At 46.4% G+C, this 26666-nt stretch overlaps 3 protein-coding genes across 5 annotated transcripts in view; all 3 read right to left on the bottom strand.

The window, feature by feature from the left end:
• The window catches only part of LOC119214949 (LHFPL tetraspan subfamily member 7 protein), an 80937-nt gene extending 69812 nt beyond the window's left edge, over positions 1-11125 (bottom strand). The window contains exon 1 of the mRNA XM_037466645.2: positions 10070-11125. Within this exon, the coding sequence (XP_037322542.2) occupies positions 10070-10435 (366 nt within the window). The 5' untranslated portion in view covers positions 10436-11125. The remainder of the gene's footprint in view (positions 1-10069) is intronic.
• A 1322-nt stretch (positions 11126-12447) lies between these two features.
• On the bottom strand, positions 12448-23623 carry akap10 (A kinase (PRKA) anchor protein 10). 2 transcript variants are annotated; one of them, XM_037466636.2, is made up of 15 exons: positions 23361-23623; positions 20710-20757; positions 20200-20385; positions 18487-18969; positions 17540-17638; positions 17373-17457; positions 17081-17204; positions 16816-16952; positions 15545-15689; positions 15028-15195; positions 14704-14813; positions 14305-14387; positions 13879-13931; positions 13623-13715; positions 12448-13546 (listed from the first exon to the last, which is right to left on the bottom strand). In XM_037466636.2, exons 1-15 carry the CDS (start codon positions 23380-23382, stop codon positions 13541-13543), a joined length of 1842 nt encoding a protein of 613 aa, XP_037322533.2. In that variant the 5' UTR covers positions 23383-23623; the 3' UTR covers positions 12448-13540. The 2 variants fall into 2 exon arrangements, with proteins under 2 accessions (XP_037322533.2, XP_037322534.2); XM_037466637.2 differs by having other exon boundaries at positions 14305-14384.
• A 148-nt stretch (positions 23624-23771) lies between these two features.
• Positions 23772-26637, bottom strand: c16h11orf54 (chromosome 16 C11orf54 homolog). Of its 2 annotated transcripts, XM_037466640.2 has the most exons (8): positions 26442-26637; positions 26237-26335; positions 25916-25989; positions 25723-25824; positions 25178-25354; positions 24775-24924; positions 24561-24677; positions 23772-24478 (listed from the first exon to the last, which is right to left on the bottom strand). In XM_037466640.2, the coding sequence occupies exons 1-8, from the start codon at positions 26506-26508 to the stop codon at positions 24305-24307; spliced, it is 960 nt and encodes a 319-aa protein (XP_037322537.2). In that variant the 5' UTR covers positions 26509-26637; the 3' UTR covers positions 23772-24304. The 2 variants fall into 2 exon arrangements, with proteins under 2 accessions (XP_037322537.2, XP_037322538.1); XM_037466641.2 differs by lacking the exon at positions 26442-26637 and having other exon boundaries at positions 26295-26335.
• Positions 26638-26666: the final 29 nt, after the last annotated feature.

Here is a 26666-nt window from a genome sequence, read left to right as displayed (position 1 = left end):
TGTGACAAAGCTGATCCATGACCTCGTGTCAGTATCCACGATTGGCTAACTGTCTCCACACTAGCCCCATTTCCATAAACGTGCGCTGTGCTTGCTTCAGGTGTCCTCTCTAATATAAATGTTCCCATAAATGCACCAAAATATCTGTGGTAGCAACAAGTAAGTGTGAACCAATGAGCATATCAAAGTATTTGGAACCATTCATTTTCCCAAATGGAACTCCTTTTCTCTATTTTTTATCTTCTACTCGGGTTGGGTGACCAGGAGGTCTTGTTTTGTTTGATTAGCAACCACCACTAATCTTACTAGTGTATCAAAGCTGCGCATAAACTGACTGCTCATTGCACAGCCGGGTTCATTAACTCCAAACCAGTGGATGGATATAAGCCTCATGTGTTTAAAGTTTGCCTTGACATCGCACAACAAAATCTACAGAAGCATCTTAAGGCTCAAATTCCAGTTACGTGTGTGTCTGAGAGGTGGCGGCTAATGATGTGCGGCCTGAATCAATCCTTTATTTATAGGTTGTGCAATTCAATATCTTTATGACTGCAAGATTGTTAGCAGACGGCGTAATGCGTTTTTTTTATTCTGTCGGATTTTCCCATTAGCGTTGAACGCTCAACTACATTTTTTGGCACGTTGAAGCCCCTCTATCTCCATTGTGTTCTCTGTATTCAAAAAGCCGTTTAGAGGAAGATTTATTGTCTGTCTGGTTAGAATCTGTATGAATGTAAATTGCCTCGGGGTACCTGCCAACTTGCCAGAGAACTGCAGTGAGTCTCAAGTCCCACAACTGCTGGAGAAAGACATAAACCACAGATTTAGTTTCACATCAGCCGCGGCACAGAAAGAGGAAATAGATGCATCCTGGTATATATCATCCCAGCGGAGAATCGTCTTTATAAAAACTCTCCGGTGGAGCAGCGCAGACAATGACTCACACAGAGAATGTTATGGAGGGTCTATAGGACACAGATAAAAGCTTCTATTTTAGGGCACTTTGCTCTGAGAAAGAAATACTTCCGTTTCCAAACTAGGAGAAGCGCTGCAGTCCTGCTGGTCAACATCCCAAGAAACACCCAGGATAATTAGGAGAGGAGTCATGTCCCTCCTTAATCCACTCATCATGATGATAACGAGGGATTATCAAGAATGATATGACCAGTGATTAAGTGAGCAGTTCGCTCTCACACACACACACACACACACACACACTCTTTCACAAATTCTGTATAGGCCCCTCCTTTCTCCTCTCCACCGCACTCTTGTTCACAATGGGGTACGGGATCCCTTACCGTCTGATTTAATGATGACATCCTCAGAGCCAGGCCAGAGGTTTTTATTCAACTCCTAGAATAGGCTGCTGCTGGTGGGGGCTGATGGTGGGTAGTCAAAAGGGAGGAACCCCTGGGCGGTTACTCGCTTCTCCTCTTTCTCAAAAGATGCTGTAATTGAATTATAGTGCAACTGATATTTTTGAGTAACGCCTTCCCACCCCCCAAGAGCCTCTTCAAAAGACACCGGCAGTGGGATTTCTCTCGTTTCGCCTCTTGACAAACAGATGCTAAGAAAACAGAGTATGAAGCGTACTGTTAATATGGTGAATGAATAAGTTCTTTAGGGGAAAAAAAAGTAAGCTACTGTTAATCAGCAGTCTATTTGCTCAGAAGAAAAGCCTTGTTCTTGGCATTTCAACAAGCGGTCTAGTGTAGTTGGTGCACAAAGAGGCCCGATGTGGACATTATGTTCAATGTTTTTAAGCTTTGCATTGAGTGTGAGAGCGACATAAAGAGAGGTGGGAAGATGAAGGAGGAGCACTTTGCTATTTATTAAGTGAAGCAGAAATACTGTACTCTGACAACGGCATAATAACACCACAGGCCACATACGGTATGGATCCGCCTGGAGACATCTTATCTGTAGCTGAGCTCACTTTGTAATATTTACAGATAAGCAAGATGTAGAAATCAAGTCTTCATAATAAAACGCATCAGTCCACCTACTCAAACTGTCCCCTCTAAGGTAAAAACAAGCATAACATCTGACTTGGAATGGGTACATCTATCCAGGAGCAGCCTGTCATGCTGTCACATATATATGTGTCACATGGCTTACATGAGTCCGTATTTCTTTAAAGCTGGTATTAAATGTATCTGGAACTTGTCAGATCAACAAGTCCTCAAGCCCGGGTTTATTGACAGCGGGATTAAAAAAAATATACATTTTAGACTGAAAAGCCGTATATGAGGTTATATTCAGATAGTAAACACATTATGGTTATTCTTTTATATGAGAAGATGCAGTTTATTAACAAACCAATAGGATCTTGTTGGTGTTATTTACACAATTTAGCTTTACCTATACATGATAAAATTAACAATTGGGACATATAATCCAAACAGGTTATTGTTAAAAGGCATTTAATATAGTGTCATTTAAATAGTATATCTTAGGAAATAAGTATTTTTCAAAATGTCAAACTATTTTACTTTTTGAAAGATGTGGGAAAGTTTTTAATTAGTCCAAATGTGGAGCTAATATTCTAAAATGTAAATACTTCACAGCATACAGGAGAATAATTAGCTGCAGCAGGCTTATAATTAGCGCTTCAAAGTGATGTACTTTGTACTTCTAAACTTTTTATAAGAAGCTCATTATTGTACCACATTGACCTGTTGCACCTAATTGTTGTGTGGAGCACAACGTAAACCTCAGTAACCCATGAAAACCGACCTGTCCACAACTAAAGGGTCTGTTGCTGGGAGACTTGCCCCACACACCAACATCAGCACCAGCTGCGTGCTCATCATGGCTTTGACTCTCCACTCCACCGCTGCCTTTGTTCTCAAGGAGCGTACTTTTATTCAAAATAACTAACCGGGACTGACAAAATTAAACAAAGAAATAGCTTTGTTCAAATGTACAGAATACCATCACCCTGATAACATTGTGTTGGCCTAAATTAGCTACGCCACATTTGAACAGCAGGGCTGTCAGATACGGACTTTTTAATGGAAATGTGAGGATTAATACCACAAGCGGCTGAAACTTTACATGAGTTGCAGTCTATAAATCACTATGCATAGTTGGTTGGAACTGGAAGACTAATCCCAGATGAATGGTGGGCTTGCAGGTTGGCGTGACAAGAACAGATCTCTCCACCAGTCTGTGATAATACATTCGAACAGATAGCGGGGCCAACAAGGCCCGGCCTCCTCCACCTGTAACGGAGATGTTCATAGGAGAGCGTGTGGGAGGCCTTCCTTCAGCTCTCACACCCTCAACCACTAACACAGCACAGCTCGCTCTTACATTTATGCATGATCTGCACTGCAACCGGTCCCGAGTGCACATTTCATAATTCATGCATACTGTACTGTAGCGACTCAAAAATGCTACTTTATCAGCCTCCCCCACTCTGCTTTATTTCATCTGCAAGATGAACTGGTCTGCCCTACACTCCGATTCCAGAAAACATCGTGACCCCCCCCCCCAAACTGGCTTATGGTGCAACATTCAGAATTCAGTTTCAAATCACCTAACAAATATCTTCAGAAACCCCACCTCACCTAAAGTTTGATCTCTCAACATGGAGCATGCCTTTCCTTGATGGCAAATAAGTCAGGAATCTGACACAAATCAAGAAGAAAGCAGATCCTCCTCGGGGCTAACCAACAAAGTGTGTTACCAGGTCTGGATCTCAGTTGCATCAGTCTGATGAAGTATCAGAAGGAGCATCTGTGGAATGTTAAGCAGCCCAGAGGCCCCTACAGAGGCTGCGAGGTGAATGATGAACGAATGATGTAACTGGACAACAACACGCTGCCGAGCTCCAACGCCGTGACTAGTTACGGTCAGTTATGTGAAAACATGAGGTAAGCATGTGTGCGACCATAAGTGATGCTTTCTGTAATAACAATAGGACCGTGTGAACAATTATATGACTCTAAAAGCTTGATGCAGTTCATGAAGAGGGTTTTAGAGAAAAGGGGAGTAAGAATAACGGTCAGCAATTAGCTGCTGGTTTTATTAAAGTCATTACTTACTGGCGCTCTGAAAAGGGAACAAACGCTAAATGCACAGATCACCTTTGTCTAGCCTTGAGAGGGTTGTGACATTCACAAGCACAAACAGACTTATTATGTTAAATCAAGGTTTTAATCTGAGATATTACACTCATGTACAAATTGACTTGAGATCCAAATCACTTGAAAGGGCGCTTGAATTAACACTAGGAAAGCACATTTTTTCATAAGTGAAAAGTAGTGTGTCTGCGCTGTAATTCGTACTGCTTCATTAACATTAGTCCATAACGTAATCTTTCCCTTGGCCAATGTTGCATCTTTCCTTTCCTTTTCATTCAAATCGGTCCAGCAGTTTTTCTCTAGTCCAAAGATGACTAAACCAATAGCATTTGATCTATTTGATTCTATCTGTGTGCAACTGTGTGCACTGATTCAGTCAACATAGAATCAGTAATCATAGCATCAGAAATGCGATGATATTCTCATTGATATAATACTGAACAAGTGTGCACACTTGAGAATTGTGGATCTTTCTCTTCTGAAGCTGCACAACTCGCTCTGGGATTCAGGTGAGAAGTTGTGTTCGGGAACTCGGCTGGATCCCAGGAGCTTTGTGTTTAGATGTTGCAGGATTTTGTGAAAAAGTGGAGCAGTGAAAAAATAAATAAATAAACTACATCCAGACACAGTGAGTAAAGTATGACAAAAATGCCGTTAGCTGCATCACACTGGCTGCATTGCCTGCCACTGGCATCTTGCAGATGTATTTACTGTACCAGAGGCTCATACCTGCAACCCCTGTGCTTTGACTACTGATGGTGCATCCAGAGCCAAGTGAGCCATCATTTATGTTAAAAAACGAAGAAAGGCCCTTTTTGAAATCAATACATAAACTACCCGCAAGATCCACAGGGAGGGCAGCGCAAGTGACAGCCCGCTTAACAAATGGGCGGCGGCCTCCTGGATCCCGCTGACTCAGCCATTCCCCCATGGAGGAAACAGGGCTCGATTAGGCTGTCCCACATGCCCCCCCCCCAGGCTCTTACAAGCATCCGGGCAGTTTGCCGTGTCTACCTGGGAGCCACAGGTCAAAGAGGCTTTAATTCAGAAGAGAGATAAACTCTCTCAGTGTGTTGCTGCTGCTTGAGTCCAATCTTTTCCTCACTATTTGGAATGTTCTGCTGTGCCCCCCCGCCATACCAGATGTAAAAGGCAGCAGCAGAAAATGATCTCCTGCTGCACTGTGCCGTCCATCCATCAAGGCTGATGAGATCATAAATCCTTCTCCTCCTCGGCCGGACTGATTTCTTCTCTGCTGCTCCTAGATGGGTTTTGAAATGCATATCAACATGTTTCCGCTCCGTCTCCTCTTCTTCTTCTTCGTCACCATCATCATCATCATCATCCCACCATGGTACCTGTTCTATCCATCATCTTGGACAGCTGCTCCTCTGCACATTCAATTCCTCCCCCGTGCGCTGTGTTTGACCTTGTGACCCGACACACTCCCTCGAATAATCTTAGAGAGCCAGCACAAAAATCTGCAGACGCTAGAGAGGGACTGGATTGCCTTGAGTGGGAGGCACCCTTCCTCAAGCCATTATTTATTGGGACGAATAGGTAGAATGGTTAAAAAATAAAAAGCGTGTGACATTTTAAAACGCATGGGGCGCTTTCAAAAAGGATGAGCAGCTATGCATGTTGTTTGCCCCATTTGTAGTTAGCGGTGTAGTAAATGCCAGCCGCCGGTCCTTTTAGTGTCTTCCACAGACATCTGCAGAGTACTGACAAATTACTGCTCATGCAAACCGCAAAAAATAAATACCGGTCCGACATCTGAGCGCACCGTTATAACCTTCGAAACCGCTCCAACAGTTATTGTATTCAAACTGCATTACGCAGCCGTAAACTGGAGGTTTGGTTTATAGGTCAAACGAGGGAAAATGCAAATTGTGGCTCGCTAGGTAGTAAAAAAAAAAAAAAAAAAAAAACAAGAATCGGGAACCATCCAAATGGCCTATTCATCCCCAAATCTATCAAAGCAAAATGCTCCTCTGTATACACATAAATGGCCATTAGTTCTGTCAGCAGACAGATGGCGGCCCTGAAGTAAACATGCACAGTGTGATAATAAGTCAGCGCAGCACACATTTCATGCGGGACTTGCTGTCAGAGGGACCACGCATCCATCTCTTCTACCGCGGCTCCTCCTGCTCCACACCGTCCAAAAGTCTATTTATGTGCCTGGTGTAAGTCAAGGTGAGAAGACAATCAACGACAAAGTACTTTCAATTACATTTAGCCCCCGGGGCAGCGGTTACTGGGTGTGATTTGCCACCAGCGGGACAGGGGATGGAGGGGGGGGGGGTTGCTGTGCTCCAAACAACTCGGCGGGAGAAGATGGTCGTAAAAAAAAAAGAAAAAAAAAGAGGGGAAAAAAGTGTCCTGCGCCTTTTCCTTCCTTCTGCCTTTTCCTTTGCGGGCAAGTGCGCGGACAACAAGAGGCCGGGCCAAAGGTCGAGGGGGAGCCGGGCGGCGGGTAAATGGACTGGAGGCATTTACAGGTGGAATTTGTTCTATGATACCAGGCGAAAGGAAGCTCACTACATCACTGAGTGCGATGGAGGCAGCTCTGTGCCTGTGCAGGGGGGGGGGGGGGGGCGTTACTGGTTCAGAGCGGTTGCGACCTTCTTTCAACGCTGATAATGTGGCGCTTCTGGAGGGCAACAAAGGAAGGACTTTTATTAAATAAGCTAATCAATTCACGGAGAGCTGCTGCACGACGCCTCCTTGTGTGCGTGTGTGTGTGTGTGCGTGCGTGAGTGAACATCACTTTGGAGTTGTCCAATCATACATGCGCTGCGTAAAGCACTGTACACAAAGCAACAAAAAGTAACGAGGTCACCTAGAAAAGGCAGCGAGACTAGTCTGCCTCGTGTGTCCCGTGTCAACCGGGCCGACCGCACGACATCATTTATAACATTCAACCACAGTTCCACACAAATGGCTTTCCGCCGCAGAAGGTTCCACCAACAGCATTAAAAGGAGGTAGGGAGAGAGGCACAGAGGCACAGAGAAAAGAGATCTACTGCTACAGTAAATCTGAAGGAGCAGCTCCAGCCTGCATCAAGGACGAAATGAAGGCTTTCGGTCCACTGGGGGTTTCACAGCCCTCTGCTCGTCCGCTGAACCGCCGCATTTGTCAGCAAGCGGCAGGGAAATGCATCAAGCTCCTCAGACGGAGGAACCGAAAACACCTGTGTCTTATCTATTAATTCAATTGTAGGAGTGCACGTAAGGATACCCAATCAAACTAAGTTCAGTGAAGTTAAAATAGCTACTGTCTTTGGAACCCTCCAGTTGGTAAATGGAAGCTGTAATCTATTTCCCCCACTGATCATAGTTACTTAATATATCCTGTGCTACCAGTAGAATATTTCTCTAACCACAGAAGTGTAAAACCTACATCCTGGCATGGTCCTTTCAAATCATCACTATTGACAACAAAATGAAATAGCATTCTGCGTGAATGAGCATCCTTTTTCCTGTTAAAACTATTCCCATTAATGAAGAAGGGCCGAGACGGCAGCCGTGCAGCAGCACCAAGACAAGAGGAGTGATTTCCATTAAATGAGTTATCCATCTACTTAAAACTAGCTGTGGCTCACTGGGTGGTGAAATGACATTTAGAGCGTCTTGCAGGGTTTCTGCTCCAGTGAGTGTTTTTCATAGGTAGATGGCAATTAGGCCTGGTAAAACATCTGTAATTCATCTTCCTGGCGCACGTGCAGTACACGGCGGCCCGATTGTTTTGTCTGGCGCGTCAGGCGGCGCGGGGCAGACAAAGGACGGGGAGGAACTCACAGCGCTGTCCAATCAGTGTTCCTGGAGCTCGGGCCTACAGCCGTTTGGGCTTACGAGATGACCTTGACATTCAGTGGCGGGCCACACGACGGTGTGAGAAGCCCAAAACACGGGACACCAGCCGGCTGGCAGACGCCACCTCCTGTGTGTGTGTGTGTGTGTGTGTGTGTGTGTGTGTGTACACGCACAACGCTGTTGGCTGGTCACCACGGAGGCCCGAGCTAATCCAACTCCAGTGTTTAGCGCTGTGAGGCCGCTGGAAGCACACAAGCCGTTAACAAGTTCAGGTGAAAATGTTTTCTGGCGCTGCGATGATTAAGACTTTTACGGATCATGGATCATGGATTAAGCTACAGCAAAGACCATTTACAAACATTTATATAGCATCCGCGCTCTGAATGTGCTTCTTTAAAGGTGGAGTGTGTCGGATTTGGCGTGATCTAGCGGTGAGGTTGTAGATTTTGACCGACTGAAACCCCCGCGTGTCAAGCGTGTGGTACGCGGGGGTTTGGTTTGTCCGCTCTGGGCTACTGTAAAAAAACACGGCATACTCTAAGGTAACTGAAAACACTATTCTTATTGTCAGTTGATTATCCACTTAATGAAATCATACTGCTTTTCCCCCTAAATGTGCTTTCTGCATGCTTTATTTCTGCTGTGCGTGTTGAGATTAGATGCCCAACGCCGCCCATCATAACATCCAACATGACATCAACCATGTGACACAAGTCCGACCAACGTTCACCCCAGCCCCGTCTATCGGCTTATCTTTGTCAAAAGAAAGAAAAAAGGAAAGCATCAGGAAATAAAGGAATGAAGTCAAAAAAGTGTCGCAGGAAACCAAATCGCAGTCGTGAGTCGTGAATTGTGCCCTCTCTGTTTCAGCAAGCAAATTGATCAAAAGCCAAGTTTTTTTTTGCCAACCTGTTTACAATCTCACAGGGTTTGTGTGTGTGTGTGTGTGTGTGTGTGTGTGTGAGATTAAATGGAAACACAGGTACGCTGCCAGCAGTGGGCTCCTGAGCGCCAGCAGCACAGCGGTCCAAGCAAAAGCTTTTTGACAGCGTAAACGGGAGGAAGCCAAAAGGAACCACAGGTCCAGTGGGCCCGCCTTCCGGGGAGCCTTCTCCCCCTCCCCTCCCTTCTCCCTCCTGCCCCCATCCTGGCTCAGCTTGTGTTTTCAGAGAGGGCCAAGTGTCCACTCCTCCATTCTGACCAATGGACAGTTGTCCTCTCAGAACACAAACACAGGTGGGAGTGTGTGTGTGTGTGTGTGTAACGTTCCTTCTCTATGTGCTGTTGGACAGCACAACACCCTCTTTTCCTGGAGGAGTGGTGGAGTAATAAAGTGGCTCTGATGAAAGCTTAACGGCACCTTCACCTTTATTAGCGGCCGCGGGAGCGTCCAACCGCCAGCGGTAAGGCGCGTGTTGGACCCGCAGCTCCATGAGCCCCCCCCCACCCCCCCCTCCCCCTGCACTCACTGACAAACTGAGGGAGAGAAAGCTCATAACCGATGCTGCTAATTGACTCCCTGGGTACTGGCTAACTGGCCAAATGATCAGCGCCAGGCTCAAACAATAAAGGGGCCCTACTTCTTAACAGCCCCCACCCCACCCCCCACCCCACACAACATACACACATACACACTTCCTCCTGCAATCACAGTAGCAGCCACTTATTAATATATCCCTTTCAAATGCTAATTCCCCATCATGCATAAATCATAACTCCAGAGGTGGCTGCTATAGTCTAACAGTATTTTTAGGTTTGTTTGTGTGTGTGTGTGTGTGTTGGGAATCATCACAACACAACTTTGTGTGACAGTAAGTGTCCCAAGTATTAAGTTGCCTCCCTTGTTGTTTGCGCTCACAAGCTCAGTCAGTGTCAGGGGCTAAAACATCTGGAAAGTCACATCAAACCGCTGTGGAGGCGGGTGATGGAGGCGTGGATGTTGGGTTATTTACAGTCAAGACATTTGACCCATCTGAAGTTGAACTAAATGATAAACGACGTGTTATGGAGGCAACGTGAACAGGTGTGATGTCATGTATGTGGTTTCTTCTTGGATCAGTTGTAATTGTTTATGTGACTTAGGGGCTCTTTCCCGCCATGCCCTCCTCCACCTGCCGCCCCTGCCCGCTCTCCCTCCGTCCACCTGTGATGGACCCACATACCTGCCAGGAGCTGGAGGGGATCTCAGCGAATTTGCCCAGTCCGCCGAAGGTGTAGCAGCGGTACATGTGATCCAGAGACTCCGAGCAGTGCCACAGCAAGCCGAAGCTCACGGAGTCCTTGTGGTGGTGGTGGTGGTGCTGCTGGTGGGGCTGGTTGTTGTTCCTCAGCTGGTCCTTTACAATCCAGGCAGGGGATATGAAGCTGAAGCTGCACACGGCGACCAGAGCGGAGGAGAGGAGCACCCAGAAGCATCCCACGCAGCTGAACATGGTGACAGCTTGGGGCAGAAAGCCCGGAGACAGACCCAGATCGAACCCGAACCCGGCTTCTTCTTCTTTCTTCTCCCGGCCCAGGAGCGAATGCATTTGGAGCTGACGCCTTCTAGTGCAGGACTTCAACTTCAGCCCTCTCGACCGGCACTACATCAGCAGAGAAATCACTGGACATCAGCAGCGGCGCACCTGCGTGCGCGCCCGGAACATCTGGTCTGGACGGATCAACCACGAGGGAAAGGTCCAGAGCGCATCAGCGGGAGGAGAGGAGGCGATGCAATGGGGGGGGGGGGGAAGTCAAGTCATCCGCGTCTCGACTCCTGGACAAGCCTGAATGGGGAAAAAACCGACGCACACACAAGCGCGCGCGAGATGTTTGTCACACCCCAAAAGTGGATGCGCAATTGCCACAGCGATGCAGGTGGAGGAGCAGTTCAATGCGGACGTAGAGGGACGAACATGTCCCGGAGCCGTCGGTCTCCTCAGTGCGACTCGTCCTGCTGCGCTTCAGGACGGACAACGGCGCACTTTGCCTTTCTGAAGGGTGCGCGTGTACAGCATCAAGCTCGCGCAGCCTAAAGAGGGACAGCGTCACGGTGGGATTTTCAAAGTAATACTCCGAGAGAAGAGGTGCAGCAAGGTTAAAGGCAGTGCTCTATTGTGGAGACGTCACAGCAAAACAATGTTTAGATTTCAATAATTTAAAAAAAATATTACAAATAACGGTTTGTTAATCACTATGACAACAAGCCTGCTTATGTTTTTATTTGAGTCTGTTTTGGTCATATTGTGCGTGTCCTCTTACTGTTTTTACTGGGGACTTCAAGGTGTCCCCATCTCATGGAGCACTTTCACCCAACTAATTACCTCGCCTGAGATTATAAAGTTGGTATAACGTTTGTTAATGCCAACTCAGTTTCATCCTCTTATTTTACTGTGTCTATAGTGAGTCCATCTTTAAAACCTGTCTAATATGTTTTATCAAAGCAGAGTGAACATAATGCATCCTTCGCCGTAAACATCAGCAATTGTAAACAACATTTGTAAAAGTGGATGTCAACGTTTTAACACTCCAACCGGAGAGAATTTTCTGTCTATGTGGAGAACCCAACGTGAATGCAGATAATGTTCAGACGTGTAGATAATGTTAATCGGCTGGACATTAGTTTTTATCTAGAATCTGTGGCAGAAGTGCCTTGAAGAACAAGACTCACTTTTATTCTGAAGGCAAATACTAACTTTTCCGGTACTTTTGTACTTTGTAGCCTGACAGATTGGGCGGCCAGTCGAAAGTGCTTGTCAAAATGCACCTTGCACCCATTAAGACCACGAGCGACACCGTTTTAATGAAAACAATAAAATAACTTTTTCTTTCACCGTTTTTTAATCTGAAAGATTTGTTGTACTCCGCAAAACAACTACTTCTCAGCATCGACATGTAGAGTGAGAGTGGTAACGGTCACAGCTCGTGATAGGGGCCCGTTTGTATTGTCTGAAGCTCGTGGGGCCTTAACCAGTGAAAGAGCATATTGCTCCTGAGCTCATTCATGTGTGAAACATGAATTCCACCAATTAGCTTTAGCAATAGGCCAGTTCAAGCTTTGAAATACACACTATGGTTTTGAAAAACGTTTTTTTTTCTTCAAAAAACGTTGGTACTAGCGGAGCTAATTCTTCTGCATTTTTAGTATATCGGACAGTAAAAGGAAACAAAACCATGACGATGTTTTAAATGCTCTTGTACTGACTTCTGTGCTCTTTGCGATAAACTACTTTACAATTTGTGGATATTTGTGGAGCGGCCCAGGAGAACCCAAAGCAGTCACATCAAATGATGTTCGTACTTTCCCGTCATCAATGTGGTTTTCTTTGTTTTACCTCCAACGTTGCGATGCAGCTTACATCGCCCCCTGCTGGTCTGCGGTGGTACTGGTTCTCCAGTAGACTTTAGTCCCTTCTCCCACATTTAAGCTGTTTTGAAAATGATTTTAAAAACAAAACCATTTGGCTGTACACCAACGACTGTATCAATGTAACCAAAAGAGTAGGCTTCAACTACAAGAATATGCCAACATTAAAATATAAAAACAAAATGGGGTCGGACAAACATTTCATAATATATGTATTTAAATCAAACACAATTTAAATATATTATAGATTAAGTACACATACATACATGTCAGAAAACATTAGTGGTACATAGTACCAAGAGTCTTTTCTGGTTCTTTTCCACATATTGGTAATGCTCTAAGGAAAATGATTATTTATTAAAAAATAAAAAAGTAAAATGTATTCACTGAGCACTTTCCAGTTGAACAGTCCTTCATCAATGTTTGTTTTACAGATGCATTCAAAAAAAAATACAGCCATGACTATAAAAAAAAGGACACACTTTAATATATGGTATAAACCAGAAAAATCTACATTAAGGACATGGAGTTTGGAGCACTTCAGTTCATCAAGGGAGTATTTATTCTTCTACGCTCTTTTAAAAAGGTTCCGGGAGGTTCAAATGGGAGGCCAGTCAGTCTGAGGGGCTGAGTCATCGCTTCTTTCATGTCATTCTCACATTTCCAAACTCTTCCACAGTACAGAAAACAAACGGCCAAGTGGCGGTGCAGCTCACGCCAGCCAACGTCTGCAGCCAACCTTGCTCCGGGTGGGCCGAGTGAGGCGCCCGCCCAAAACTGTGCAGCGCCGATTACCATCTGCTTCAGCCTTACGTCAGCCTGACCCAAAGAGAGAATTTCATCTAAAAACAAGGAATTGTGAGAAAAGGAGCTGTGTCATGAGGGAGGTGTGGGGGTAATGTCAGGTCCTCTGTAGGTGCTCTCCATGACGACAAGCTTCTTCTTTGTGTGTGTGTGTGTGCCATGTGTTCCTCTCGTCTGAATGGCTTTACCTTTGGTCAACTACACGCGTACCTTTGGAGTGTTTTGGAGTTCGAAGATTGGAACCACGGGGTACTTCCACCCATCCCCCGCCAATAATCCACACGTGAACAATCACTCACTCCCAAGCTCAACGTACACAGAGAAAAATACGAGGGATGATGGGGGTGGGGGGAGGGCATGATGAAATGCCTTGTTTCGTTCTCAAGAGTGATGCGGGTCATTGTATGGCCGACCCTTGGTACAGTTTGCCATGTGCCTGGCCAGCGTCGGAAAGGAGCGGCGGCCCTCTGGGTCCTCAGTGGGGTCATAACTACAGACGGACAGAAGACAACACTTAGAGCAGATCACACACCGAGGGAGGGAGACTACCGAGGCAGGTTTCGTACCTTGGTGGCCTTGCCGGGGCTGTCGTGATTTGACTGGTGGACGACGTCGTTGACGATCATCTTGGCTATCTGCCACGCCATCTCCTCCTGGGCCTTGGCGCAGAGAGACGAGGCACAGAAGCACAACACTGTTAACCACAGGCTTTTACTGAAGTTACACATGGAGGGAGGGGAACTGAAGTCTTCAGTTCAATTTCAAATTGCACCAGGAGGCCGCACTATGAGCCTCAGAGCGTGGATATCGGCGTGGTCTCACCTCGTCCGTGTTTCCTTGGACCCATTTCTTCATGGCTTGAGAAAATATCGAGCCTAAATGAGAGGAGAGGGAAGGCTGAGTGAGACACAGGGCATACGTAAGGGCGTGAACCTAATCAGAGCAAAGAAACTGCACAAACAACTCAAGGTGGGGGACATCTGATATATTGAAGTGTTCAGTATTTTGACCTTGTTATTCTGTAGCCAAACGTCTGGCTCTCTATTCTAGAGTGAGAAAAAACACACTTTTGAAATAATAAATTGAGATTTGATGTGCTCTTTGATCTTAAGGGTAGTGGAGGCTGGGTGGTTCTTAAATATATATGAAGGCTGTAGGGAGAACAGGAGCAGCCACAAATGAGGTTGATATTAACGACAAGAGAGTCGATGTTTTGCAAGAGGTAAAAAAGATAAAAGGTCATCGTGCCTTTAGATTTTTTCACGTCCGGCTCTGGCTCTGCCTCCCTGATGAACTGGCCCATCTCATTCACCTTCCCAAACGTCATCCTTCTGAGCGGACAGAGAGAGATGAAGACAGATCCGACACACAACAGCTTTCTCTTACAATCCTTCAAGCTCATGCTCTGGAATTATTTTGTGTAGGATATTGCAAAGCACTTTAAGAGGGAGTCAATGAAAACACAATAGATTACAGCTACAAAAGCTGAACGGCAGTGTGGGCGATCAAAGGAGACAATCCAAAAGGAGAAAAAGACAACTAGGAAAGTTGAACACAAGACTAGGACCAAAGAGGATTTTAAAAAACGGATTTAGCGGCTAAAATTCAAAGCCGTAGCTTCGGATATATTCGCCACACAGAACTCACCCAGCGTAGGGCCGCTGGTACAAGGACTCCGGGTCCAGGCTGGCCACGTCCACCGTGATCGCCTCGTCAAAGTTCTTCAGGATCTTGATCGCAGCCCTTTTGGCCCCTTGCTGTAGAGTAAAGAGACCATGAATCGGATGCTTGGCAGCATTAGAGATTTTTTTTGGGGGGGGGGGGGGGGGGGGGCAAGTATGACCGCAACCTTTCGGCATTAACAGAAATATGTCATGAGGCGGAGCGCGGTCTAAATGTCAGCAGACAAGAGGAGCACCCCCACGGGGGCTGAAGACGTAGGTTAAAGATAGGGGGGGTGGGGGGTGTCACCTGACACTGCGAGGCCTCGCCGGCACTTGAACTCGAGCGTTCGTTGTCCGTGGGACCGCCCTGGCCTGCAGCGCTGACATTCACAAACTCGTCCGCCCGCACCGAGTTGATGAGGTCACTCAGGTATTTGTAGTAAAGGTTGCTAGACAGGAAGCCCGGCATGTAGACCTGCACAAAGGCAATGCCACATCCACCGTAAGACAATAATGAGCTCCGGGATGCATTTGTGGGCACACAGTACAAAAAGGTCTGTCCCTGACCTTCGTGTGCCCACAACAGCCCTCAGCCCTGACCTCATTAGCATAAAGTGCATTTGTCAGCATAATGAGGCAATTCATCAGAGACTTACAAGACAAAACCTTTAGGAGGATGCTATTAACTTCAGGAAAACAGCTCGAGCGGAGGATACTTTTTTTTTTTTTTTAAAGACCTTATTAAGCCCTTTAAAAAGGCCGATGTGAATTAATTAATAGTTTACGGATTTCTCACAGAGTAAAAGAACATAAGAGAACTGGACCTTCTCCATGGTGGTCCAGGCCTGCCTCAGTGGTGTGGTGAAACAGTCGGGGAGCGGCCCCCCCTCTCGGCAGATATTCGACTCGATCTCCATCCGCACAGTGTCGCCAAAGCCCAGAGGGTTGGTGGCCTGGAGTGAAAAATACCTGGAGACGAGATCCAGATTATAATCAATACCCAATCAATCGAGACCCAATCGATCTTTGTAGGATTGGAGACAAAGAGTTGACCCTTAAAGTGAGTGATAGTCAGCGAGGTTTGATAAAAATCCTATAACCACACGAATATACAAGCTGTAGAAACACCAGGAATTATTTCCAAATATTCAATGTAAGGCTCTTTACACGTTTTTCTACAAGATTAATGGGATCAAATATTTTAACGCAGTCAACGCCCCTTTGTTTACTTCCGGTTTGCATTGACTCCTGACCTCAAATGCGTGTAGTTTCGGGTTTAAAAAATAAAAAAACAGTGTCTAAAATACACGCAGGCTGAAGAGTTTGCTCGTTGATTTATAAGATTTACTCTTCAGAAGAAAAACTAAGTTTTGATAGTGATTAACTAATTAATCTCACATGTATGTAAGTCAGTGTGGGGATCACGACAGATGTCGCCATGATTTCAGTATTTGTGACGTGAAGCAGAGGAGGAAAGAAGTTGATGTTTGATCAAATATCAGACTTAACTGCCACATTCACAATCATAGGAGCTAATTAAGAGTGTGGGGATTATTTTCCTAATCCTAAATGCGTGATTGGAGAAGCAGAAATACGGTTAGGAACCTAGTGGGAATAAAATAATATAATTAATTAAAATTAAAATGCAGGTCCAATCATCATTGTGCATTAACCCTCCGATGGTTGTAAAACAAACCAAAGAAAGCTGGAAAAAGCAAAACCCAGCAGACTTTTTAATACTTGTCACGTCTAAACTGAGTGTAAATCAGGGTGATGAGGGACGATGGCTTGATTATTGTCTGCTATCTGATTGGTCAGCGTCTGTTGGTGCAGGCTGAAGCCTTTCAATGAAACATGACTTTGTGAGAAACACAAACTACTTACAAACTGATGTCGCTTTTAACTTGGTTGATGTATTAAGATTAACTGAATCTCTGGGCTTTGGTTTGTCAGCCATCTGCATTTTATTTTTAAAGAAATTCCCTAAAGGCTAAACATATTTAACGATTGTATGATATTGGCAACTTCCAAGTAAATGTCAAACCCAAGTGCTTTGAGGCAGTTGACTAAGCACAGAGGCGGAGAGAAGGCGTACTTGTCGTAGAGGATCATGGCATCGTTCTGAGCCTCCTGGCCGTCATACTGGCCCTTTTTAGCTGCCAACTGGTTCTGGAAGTTGTCTGCCGCCAGCCAGAACTGCAGTACATTCATTGCCTCCTCCTTTTCCATGTACTGCAGGGATGAGGAGGTAAAGCATGGTCAGAGAGTCAGCTTTAACATTAGCCTAACATTGTTTAACTGTACGTTAAGAGTGTGTCCAGGGTACGTGCAGACACAGAATACCAACTAGGCCCGCTCACCTCAGAGAAGTAGAAGAGAGCCGACTCGCAGAACAGGATGTCAGCCAGGAATACTGAGCCGCTGGTCAACACTTCGATCTGGTATTTACAGAAATGATGGCTCCGCAGGAATTCACTAAAGTGCCTGGAAATGAAAGCGCAAGTGGGAGTTGAATGCAGGCGCCACTGTGGATGTCATGGTGGCAACAGTGACAACAAGAGGCAGCACAAGTTGAACTTTTCATCTTTATGTGGAAACCTGGCAAAAATCACAGAATGAGAGTATCGAGTCCTGTAGGAAATGAATACTCACTGTTGCTCCAAGATGGCAAAGACTACAGACTGTGCAATGACAAAGCAGTTTGGGTCCACCATGCCGTCCTCGCCACATATCTTAGCTACACAGAGGGAACAAGAGGATTGATATGAAACTGAGGGATGAAACTAGTCAAATTCATTCTGCTGTTGTCCATATCGTACCAACTATGTCGTTTCTTATCTGTTCTGTGATGGGGATGGGCCTCACAGCGTCCGGAGAGATGTACTTGGTGAAGATTGTAACAGCATCTTTCTCTATACCTGGCAAATAAGCGACAGTTAGCCGAGCATCAGGTGACGCTGTAACATACACAGAGGTGTGTTTCTGTGTGAGAAGCACAAAGAGGAGACTGCATACTAAAAGACAAACTTCTTCAGATCAGTCAACAAATATTTGCTATGTAAAAATATAACCAGGAGTAATAGTGCATATGAGAGGAGAGTAAAGTTAAAGATGACGAGTCACCAAATCCAGGTTTGGTGACTCGTCATGTGTGCGTGCTTGTGGTGTAAGTAGGTCAGTGTGTGTGTTTGTGCGTGTCCGTTCGTCCGGATAGTTAATCGTAATGACTCTCTAGCCAGCTGTCATGTTGAGAGCGATTCGGGATTGATGGATTCGAAGCAATCCACCAATCCAAGATATTCTCTGAACTTTGCCGAAAGCACATTTAACTTAAGCTAAAATTGACATCCAAATCTGGCTATACACCGAAATCTTCTTTCCCCAGTGAGAATAACGGCTAGTATTGTTTTTAAAAGCAGCAAAAGACAACAAAGAGTTAACAAAAAGTCTATATACAGAAATGAATCCAATGCGATAGGGGTCGCATTGGATTTTATTTGAGCAAATCATTTCAGGCCACTGGTGAGAAATATTTTGAGCGGGATCAGCAAAAGGAAGTGCTATTCAACGTACTATTGTAATGCATATATCAGGAGATTCAGAAGAAATTCTCTACTCTCCTAAAAAGGTTGTAGGAGAGGAGGCAGCATCACGATGCTCATGAGGTACATCGTGATGTGTTCCTTTTGTAGCCCACTGTTATTTAGGAAAGTCACAACCTTGTATCAACAAGTAAAAGAGAGAAGTCGGTGTGAAGGTGACTCACTTTTCATGAGTTGGTCAGAGAGGTCCCGCAGGGTGCTGATTGACGGCACCTTGTGGGGAGTCCCCGTCCTGGAGGGTGCCTGCCTGCTGGGGGTGTCTGCTCGAGGAGTGCCGGGTCTCGAGCCCGCCTCTGCGCTGGAGGAGTCCCGCCGCTCCGAGGGCACCGCCGGCCGCTCGCTGCTGGCGTCCCGGGCGAGAGTGTTGGGTGTGTGCTGGGCCGGCTCGGAGCCGCCGGGGGAGGCGGGTACGGGCTCGGCCAAAGAGCTTTGCTTGACAGAGTTCAGGCTGTGGGCTCGGACCCGCGACCAGCTGGCGGCGCGGAAGCTCTCAGCCTCCAGCCAGAACCGGACCAGGTGGATGGCGCCCTGGAGTTCCATGAAATGCAAGTAGTGGGGTATCGCCACGTTGTCCCGGAGGACATGCTCCACTGTCCTGGACAGCCGAGAGCGGTCGTCCTGGGGGTGATAGTTCACACTGGAGTGACCTGGAAGGCACAAAGGTACGCACAAAATTCATATCACCGAGCAGAGATCACTTTTTACAGGCTTCAAAACACCCAATGTAAGAAAATAAACACAATTATTTGCACATTTCAGACAACATTTTAAATTCTACATTTACATATTATGTTAACCTGTGTTGCATTACAAACCTGCACGTAAGGAATGTGATGTGTCGCGAACTAGAAGACTTGATGAAAGTCTTTTAGGTTCGTGTAGAGCTCTTTTGTGACTGAAGCTAAATCTAAAAATCAACCAACAACTGGGCAATTTTGAGACTATTGCAAAGTCAAATGACTCGTACTCCTGTATGGATGCCGTATATATATTTGACTTTACCAAGTCTCAAATTGAGTTTTATTCAGTAGTCCACGCTGGACTACAACCAATTCAAATAAACAAGAGAGCGTTTTCATTGAAACGCAGCTCGAACCCAGACACATGCTGGAACCTGAATCAGCTGTAGTTGAACCTGAAGGGTGAGTTGAGGCTTCTTGGCTGTTTTGTTTTCTCTTTGAAAACCGCGCAGACGAGCCCACCCCAAAATACTGAAAAGAAAATCAACAACCAGTGCAGCAAGCATTAGATCATTAAAAAAAAAAAAAAAGAGCCGCATTTGAATATCTTTTGAGCGTCAGTCAACGTCTGTTACATAATCGGCTCTCTAAGCTTTCAGCCCCGAACAAAAGAGAGAAGATAAATCCTAAGATCATGTTGAACATAATGGTTCTCACAGCTATTACAGCATTCAGAACTGACTCTTTTAATCTGCCTTCCCCACCCACCCACCCACCCATCCTTCCTTCCTTCCTTCCCTCCTCACCCCTTATTAAAACCAAAAGTTGGGAAACACTGGTTTTACTGTGCGGGCCGCAGTGCAGGTTAGTCCACCTCCGTCGGACACACCCCAGATACTTCCCGGGCAACTCGCTAGTGCAGTTCTCGTCGCTGCTGTAACTGATTAGAAACTAATTCACAAGCAGCCATGTTGAGCTTCCGAATGGCCTCAGGAGAAGACGGACTGCGGCGGAATGTCTGCCCACATCGTGACAGTGATGTAAGAGGTTGAGCAAGTGCGTCACACGGGACCAATGAAGTGTTTTCCCACCTGCATTAGACAGTGTGAACCTGTGTTAGTGAAGTCTCGCTCTGCAGCACGGTACCATGAGAAAACGCGGTTAAACTGGAGGCAAAAATAGTTACTCGCGCCCTACCTAGATCTCCAAAGTGCGCAGCCTCCATGTGGCTCGGCTGTTTCTTGAGGATGGCGGTGCGACCGCGGGCAAAGGAGTCCATGTTAGCGGAGATGGCGTTGATGGCCACATGGCTGGGCCCGGCAGCTTCTTGGACGGCATGGTGGTTCCTCAGTGCTCCTGATGGAGAGTGGGGGCTGGGTGATGCTGTGGATGGAGGACAGGAAAGAGGCAGTCAGGGCTGACATCACTGTAACTTGTATCAATCAGTCTTTTTAGTGGCGGTTTTTCAAACAGCTGACCGTTAGCTCACAGCAGCCTCAGGGTGGACACTTATGAAAAGACAGATGGCTCTGTGTTTGTTTGAATGTGAGCTGTATGTGTTTCACTTAGTAGCCGGAGGTTTAAAATGTTAGTCCTTGTGATAGCATGGCAAGCAATGATCAAACGGCATAAACCAACTCAAGCAGAGACCCACACAAACACAAAAACTGATATACGGATACTGGGTCTCTGTGGCGATGAGCTCACCTCTGTTGGCTTTAATGTCCGTCACTCTCTCTGGTTCTTTGCTTTTGGCTGTGGGGAGAAAGACGAGAGGTGAGCTGTAACTGGAGAAGGACACAGCATTGTGGTTCACAACAGAGGGCGAGACACATGGGGACAAGGAAACACCAAATACGTGCAAAGGTAAAGTAAACACTGGACCTCACTAGCAGTGAGAAAAACAGATACCAGAGAAGCAAACAAATTATTTCCTGCTTCCCTGCTGCTGCAGAGACGAGGAGGGAAATACGGAAGCTGTGTCCTCATACTTGAAAGCCCTGCTGTATGTCAGTGTCAAGAGTCCTTCCTAAGACCAGTGACCTTGGTCTATCAGCTGTGGGGGGGTCCCGGCAGTTTGAAGTGGACTGGAGGTGACAGTCTGACGGCTTACACCTGAGAAGTGTCTGACTTTCAAAAGAATTATGATTACGATCATATCTGTGGCGTAATTCAAAGCTATTTAGCACGGCACTCCAAAAGCTCTGAGTGTAAAAAATAAAAAATGAAACATGTAAGTGGCAGTGGAATAAGTGCACAGCGGCTGACATGGTGGCAACGTCTCATCAGAGCGACTCACCATTCATACCTTCGGATGGGGCGGCTGCTGTTGCTGTTGTTGAAGCAGCAGGAGAGGGCGTCCAGGACACATATCAATTTCGAGCACCAATATGACAAAGTGGACTGAAAGGCCCGGGTTTCAGAGAGGGGCAAGATGGACGGAGCTGCTCGCAGGTATACGCGTGGGCCAAGAGCCTCAGTCGCCTGGCACGGAGAGGCTGTCTGTCACAGGTAGAGAGGTGTGGAGCCGGAGCTCCAGCAAGGTACATGAAGAGGCCTGGTCCCTAGAAGACAAGCCCTGTAACCCCATGGTGGTTAAGAGCAGGCCGGTAGTGTGTGACAGTGGAGGGGAGTGCAGCGCTCTGGTAATTTACCAGAGAACAACGCCAGTCTGGAGGACATTGTTAAGGTCGTCTGAGAGCAGACTATTGCATTGAAAGAGGGCCTCGCTCTTAAGGGGAAATACAAACAAGAGCAGGGTGGGAAGCCCAGACTTACAGAAGGGAAGCCCATTTGCTTTAGATGTAAAGGGGAGGGACATATCGAGAGGGGCTGTGTGCAGCACAAACCAGAAAGCCAACCCACTACCACTAATGCATCTATTCAGGAAAACTAGCCAACTTGGCTGCGAAGAGCCAGGCAATCTGAGACTCCTGACCATGAGCGGTTTCGTGCGCTGGGTGAGTGTGGGCAAGTTGTTGTTCAGATCAGCGACGCTCCAATTGAGTGCCTGTTAGATACAAGGAGTCAGGTAAGCACTACTTAGGAATGAATCTTTCTTCAGGGAGCACCTACTAAGGAAAGAGGATGTGTTCCCCGCTAGGTAGCTGAGGTTAGGGGAGAGCTTGATCCAGACTGGAGTAGGCCAGTAATAAGGCCCGTGGCCTTATTACCTGCATCAGTCGCTGAAATGTTGCTGGCCCATTACACACTCCAAAAGGCGACGAGAGTACTGGTTCAACGCCAAGTGTGTTGTAAAGGCCACCAGCTCCGGTTCCCCAATGGTTTGAGAGACCCCGGTCCTTGATAGTGTACATCATCAGATGGGGTATCAAAAGGAGATGACCCCTGATGACCCCTGTTCCAGCGTCAGCTGCTTACGACTTACGGATCTCGCTGATGAAGATGAGCCACTGTGGTCAAGTGTTGACAGTGAACTTGACTCAGTTTCACCATGCTCTGCCCTAATTGATCGGAATGGTGAGGACACAATAAAAGATGCGCATGAGAATGTAGTGTAACCACAGCTTTCCAAATGAATCTCTGCCAACATACCGGTAACAGGTTCATTACAGCCACCTGGAGAGCAGGAGCAGAGACATTGGACTGCATAGGAGGATTAGCTGGGTGCACCATAATGACCATCATGAAGTGTACGCCATCAGCTCTCTTGAGTTGTAGCAGCTAAGTAGAGATTAACGAATGACACGTCAGATATAAACTATGAGGGGTTTACGCTGAAATCATGCGAGGCCATGTCGGGGTTCAAAAACCAACCATGCAGCTCAATTAAATCAGTTCCTTCAACTTCACAAAAAATAGTCATCCCTTTCTATCAAACGTCTCTTCAAGGTCTGCCCAATTTCTATGTGACAACTAACAACTCTGATTGCCAACAGTATATTACGTGCTTTTTCTTTCTTTATATCTCCCGCTGGATCGGGATGTATGAGAATGCTCTGACGATGCTAGCTAACGTTAGCATTCCAGTGGACAGATCGACACTTGTGACAAGTGGCAGCAATCACGTGGGGAAGTGCTCGTTGCGAGTCCTCGCCGCAAATACGGACTTTTTAACCCTAGTAACGGTCTCACTGGTTCAACGTGCCGCTGACCGCTCTCTGCGGCGGATGTATAATCCCACCCCGGACTAGCATTCAGGCTGGAGAGGCTAGAGAGGCCACCGCTAGGCTAACATGGCGGCGGAGGGATACTCGTCCCCACAAAACACCACGGTGTCCGCGGGGCGATGGCGCCTACACGAGCGGCCCCTCAGCGGGGGGGGGGGGGCGTCTCTCCCCGGCCGGACTCGAGCTAACCGTTGACGTTGCAGCACTCAAAAGAGGGAGCTTCCTCACCTTTCCTCTTGAAAAACGACATGACGGGTTTCACGCTGTGACCGTTTCCTCAGCTCACTGACACCATCCCGTGGATCCGCGGGTCCCTTCATTCAAATGCATCGGTTCCGTACACTCCCGGGGTTGGAATGGGTTGTTGTCTCAGCCCGGCGGGTGCTGTCAAATTCCAGTTTTCGCCAAATCCAAACCCAGCACAGCGGCCATATTGTCAATAAACGTCTTACTTCCGGACTGGTGCGGCAGCAGCATTGTGGGACATGGCGTGTTGTTCCTGCTCCGGTCAGAAGATGGCGATGTTTCAACGCTTCAGAATTACAACACTGTGGTTTCGTTTCAACCAATACGTTTATGATGCTTTATTAAGGAAATGACACCTGGAAGTCTGAATGAAAAACAATTTTTTTTACAGTGTGGTTTTGTAAATGAGCATTTATTACACATTTTGTAAAATCAGTTTTGATATGGTCATCAATGTTTAGCTTCTAGTCAAAATAGAAAACACAGAAGTTAATCTTCCAACCTTGGATTATTTCACCTGGGTTCCATCAAATACTGTAACTTTTCACTTCTGGCTGATTAGAAGTCTGCTGTCAAACCTAAACAAAAGCAACTGTGTGAGACATGAGGGGGGTATTGAGCAAGCACTTCCTAAAAGAAAGACAGCTTAATTAGCAAAACAAGTGGAAACCATTGAGTCTTTAAACAATTATTGTTCTAGTTTCCCCTCTCTGCCGACTTTGCATAGAAATTACAGCCAGCTTCTGTTTTCTCCAAGGTCCAAGGTCCCACTTTTATTATTCAACTGCATTCATTGAACAAACAGCCATGACTTTCAGTCGGCATTGTAGGAGCACACAGAGCTCAATATGAATCACACACTACTTGATTAATTAAAACCGCGAGGGGCGCTGTGCTGTGCTTTTTTTTTATTATTCACTCGTCTTTCAATCTCGTCCAACTCCATGGGTCTCGTCGGGCCTGTCGATGCGGTAGACAAACTCTGCTGGCATGAAGTAGCCCAGGTACTCCACGCTGTCGGGTGTGGTGTCTATGTAGTAGTGGCCCCCTTCTCCGTGGTGGCTGAAGCAGTGGGTGTGCTCCACTCGCAGGTCCAAACCCTGCATGCACAGCAAATGCATTACAACGCCGTCTCCTTCTCACGCCGTCCACCTAAGTGATAGGAGCGCTTGTTTTACTCACGGGGTCTCTGGAAACCAGCACTGACTGGCAGATGAGCGGTGCGCTGACCTCGAAGTGCTTGAGCCAGCTGTTGACGTCGTCGTTGCAGTTGAGGGGGCAGGCCGAGAACTCTCTTGGCTATCGATGTTGGGACATTCAAAGAAAATGGAACTTTGTGACGTGGAGCTGTCAGCAACTACCAATCGTGTATTGTGTTTAAATATCCTATATTTACCATGATGTGGATTTTGGCTTTCCCTTTCTGGATGACAAAGGTGCCCCCCAGAGCCAGGCTTTTATCGGGGTAGCGATCTTTAAGAGAGTTCCTCAGGGCCGTCACGAGACTGTGGTCTCCTGTTCTCTTCTTGGCCCGCACCTCAATGACCTGGAGAAGAAGAGGTGGCACCACAGCTCAGCCACTTTCCTTTTGTTAATGTTTATCCTCTCATATGTTGGGAGCACAGATACAACGGGGCTGAAGTTCACACAAGTTACTAACCTAACTATTCAGTTTAAGTTCATACACAGCCAGAGGTGTTCATTATTCAAAAATGACTAAGCGTTTTTGAAAGAACCCAGGTGGTTGCACCACAGGTCGCTGTCAGAGACAAGAAGTTGCAGTTGATGAGACCCGTTACCTTTCCAGGCTTCCCCTCACAGGCGTAGAGATTTCCCAGCAGCCCGAAGCTGCAGTCAGAGAATTTGTTGCTGTATTTTTCTTGCAGACACTGGCCATCGGCCGGGTTGATTGAGGAGACGTAGCTGCTGTTCACTGCAGGCCTGCCCTCCGCTTCGGTCAGGACCAGAGGCACCAGCTGTGGATGAGAATATTTAGGGGGTTGTTTCCCCCCCCCTGAACACTCAAATCGAATTATCCATCTTATAACATAGCCAATGACACCTGCCAGAATCAAGTCTGTTGCTTTATTGCAGAGCAGCGTTCAGTTAGATACGGTCCAAACTAAAAAAAAAAGTGTTTCCACAACTATCCAGACGTAGTGTCTTTCAGACCAATATGTAGTAAAACACATGAGAACTAAACAAAAATGTCTGACATTGGATCTTAGTTATCATTTTTAGGCCACTGCTTGAACAATTTATTGTTATTTTGGAGTTAACTCCATGGGGAAAGACTGGAGAGATGCATCCTAAGTAAACACATTTTTTGTGCTGCAAAACTGACCTCTGCATTCATTCCGACAATTCTGCTGGGGGCAGCTGCAGCACCGAGGACGAAGGCTCCTGGCAGCTCCAGCTCCTTTGAAATGGTGTTCATGTCGTATTCCTGGGAGGATGAGAGGCCGTGATTTAATAATCCCATCCCACTACAGGTCATTGGTCGTTATTCCAAACAGTATTTTTGTGATAAAAACTACCTTGTGCTTATGAACCAAGGGGACAAGGTACGGAACGCCACCCACATCAGTGATGCGAGGCTTTCCACACAAGCCTGAAGCACGAGGGCAGAGGTCACTTGATGAACAACATGTTACAAATCCTATTTAAACAACTTCACAATCCAGGCTTTTTGTAACCATTGTTTCTAGGACAAGTATAGATAAAATCCTATATCTTACATATACAATCAAATAAATTAACAAATTGACAGTTCTCGGCCCAAGAGTGTAAGAGTAAACCAAATATCAAAATGTGCGTGTGGACTAAATACACAACGTAGGGCTTTTTAAGGCGCTTACCTTTGACAGGAAACTGGAAGGGATCTTTGGTGAGATCGGGACAGTCAACAACACTCACCTCAACTTCTGCAAAGTTGTCTTCTAGTCCTGCTTGCAGTACTGCGACCAGCAATAAGTATGTAGTATTTTTAGTATGTATATGCATATTTACATATTAAAATGCCATTTCATTAACACTCCTTTGTCGTGAGACTTGTGCCCTTACCACCACGCAGTTCGTCTAAATCTGGCACGTGCAGCTGAACCTTTTCCGTTTTGCTGATATATGCCATAACTGTTTTGTTGAGTTAAGAGTACCAGCAGACCGTCAGCGGTGCAGGGAAAGTGGACTGCTAAAGCAAGCACATAGCAAATGTTTGAGGAACAGCCAAAGAGTAAATATCAGCAAGATGACTGCCACCCCACACAGTTTGTATCTTCGACTTTGCAG

The sequence above is a fragment of the Pungitius pungitius genome, chromosome 16 (assembly GCF_949316345.1).
Source record: "Pungitius pungitius chromosome 16, fPunPun2.1, whole genome shotgun sequence".
Lineage (NCBI taxonomy): Eukaryota > Metazoa > Chordata > Actinopteri > Perciformes > Gasterosteidae > Pungitius > Pungitius pungitius.
The sequence above is the reverse complement of the archived record's forward strand: the minus strand, read 5'-3'. Positions and strand labels throughout refer to the sequence as shown.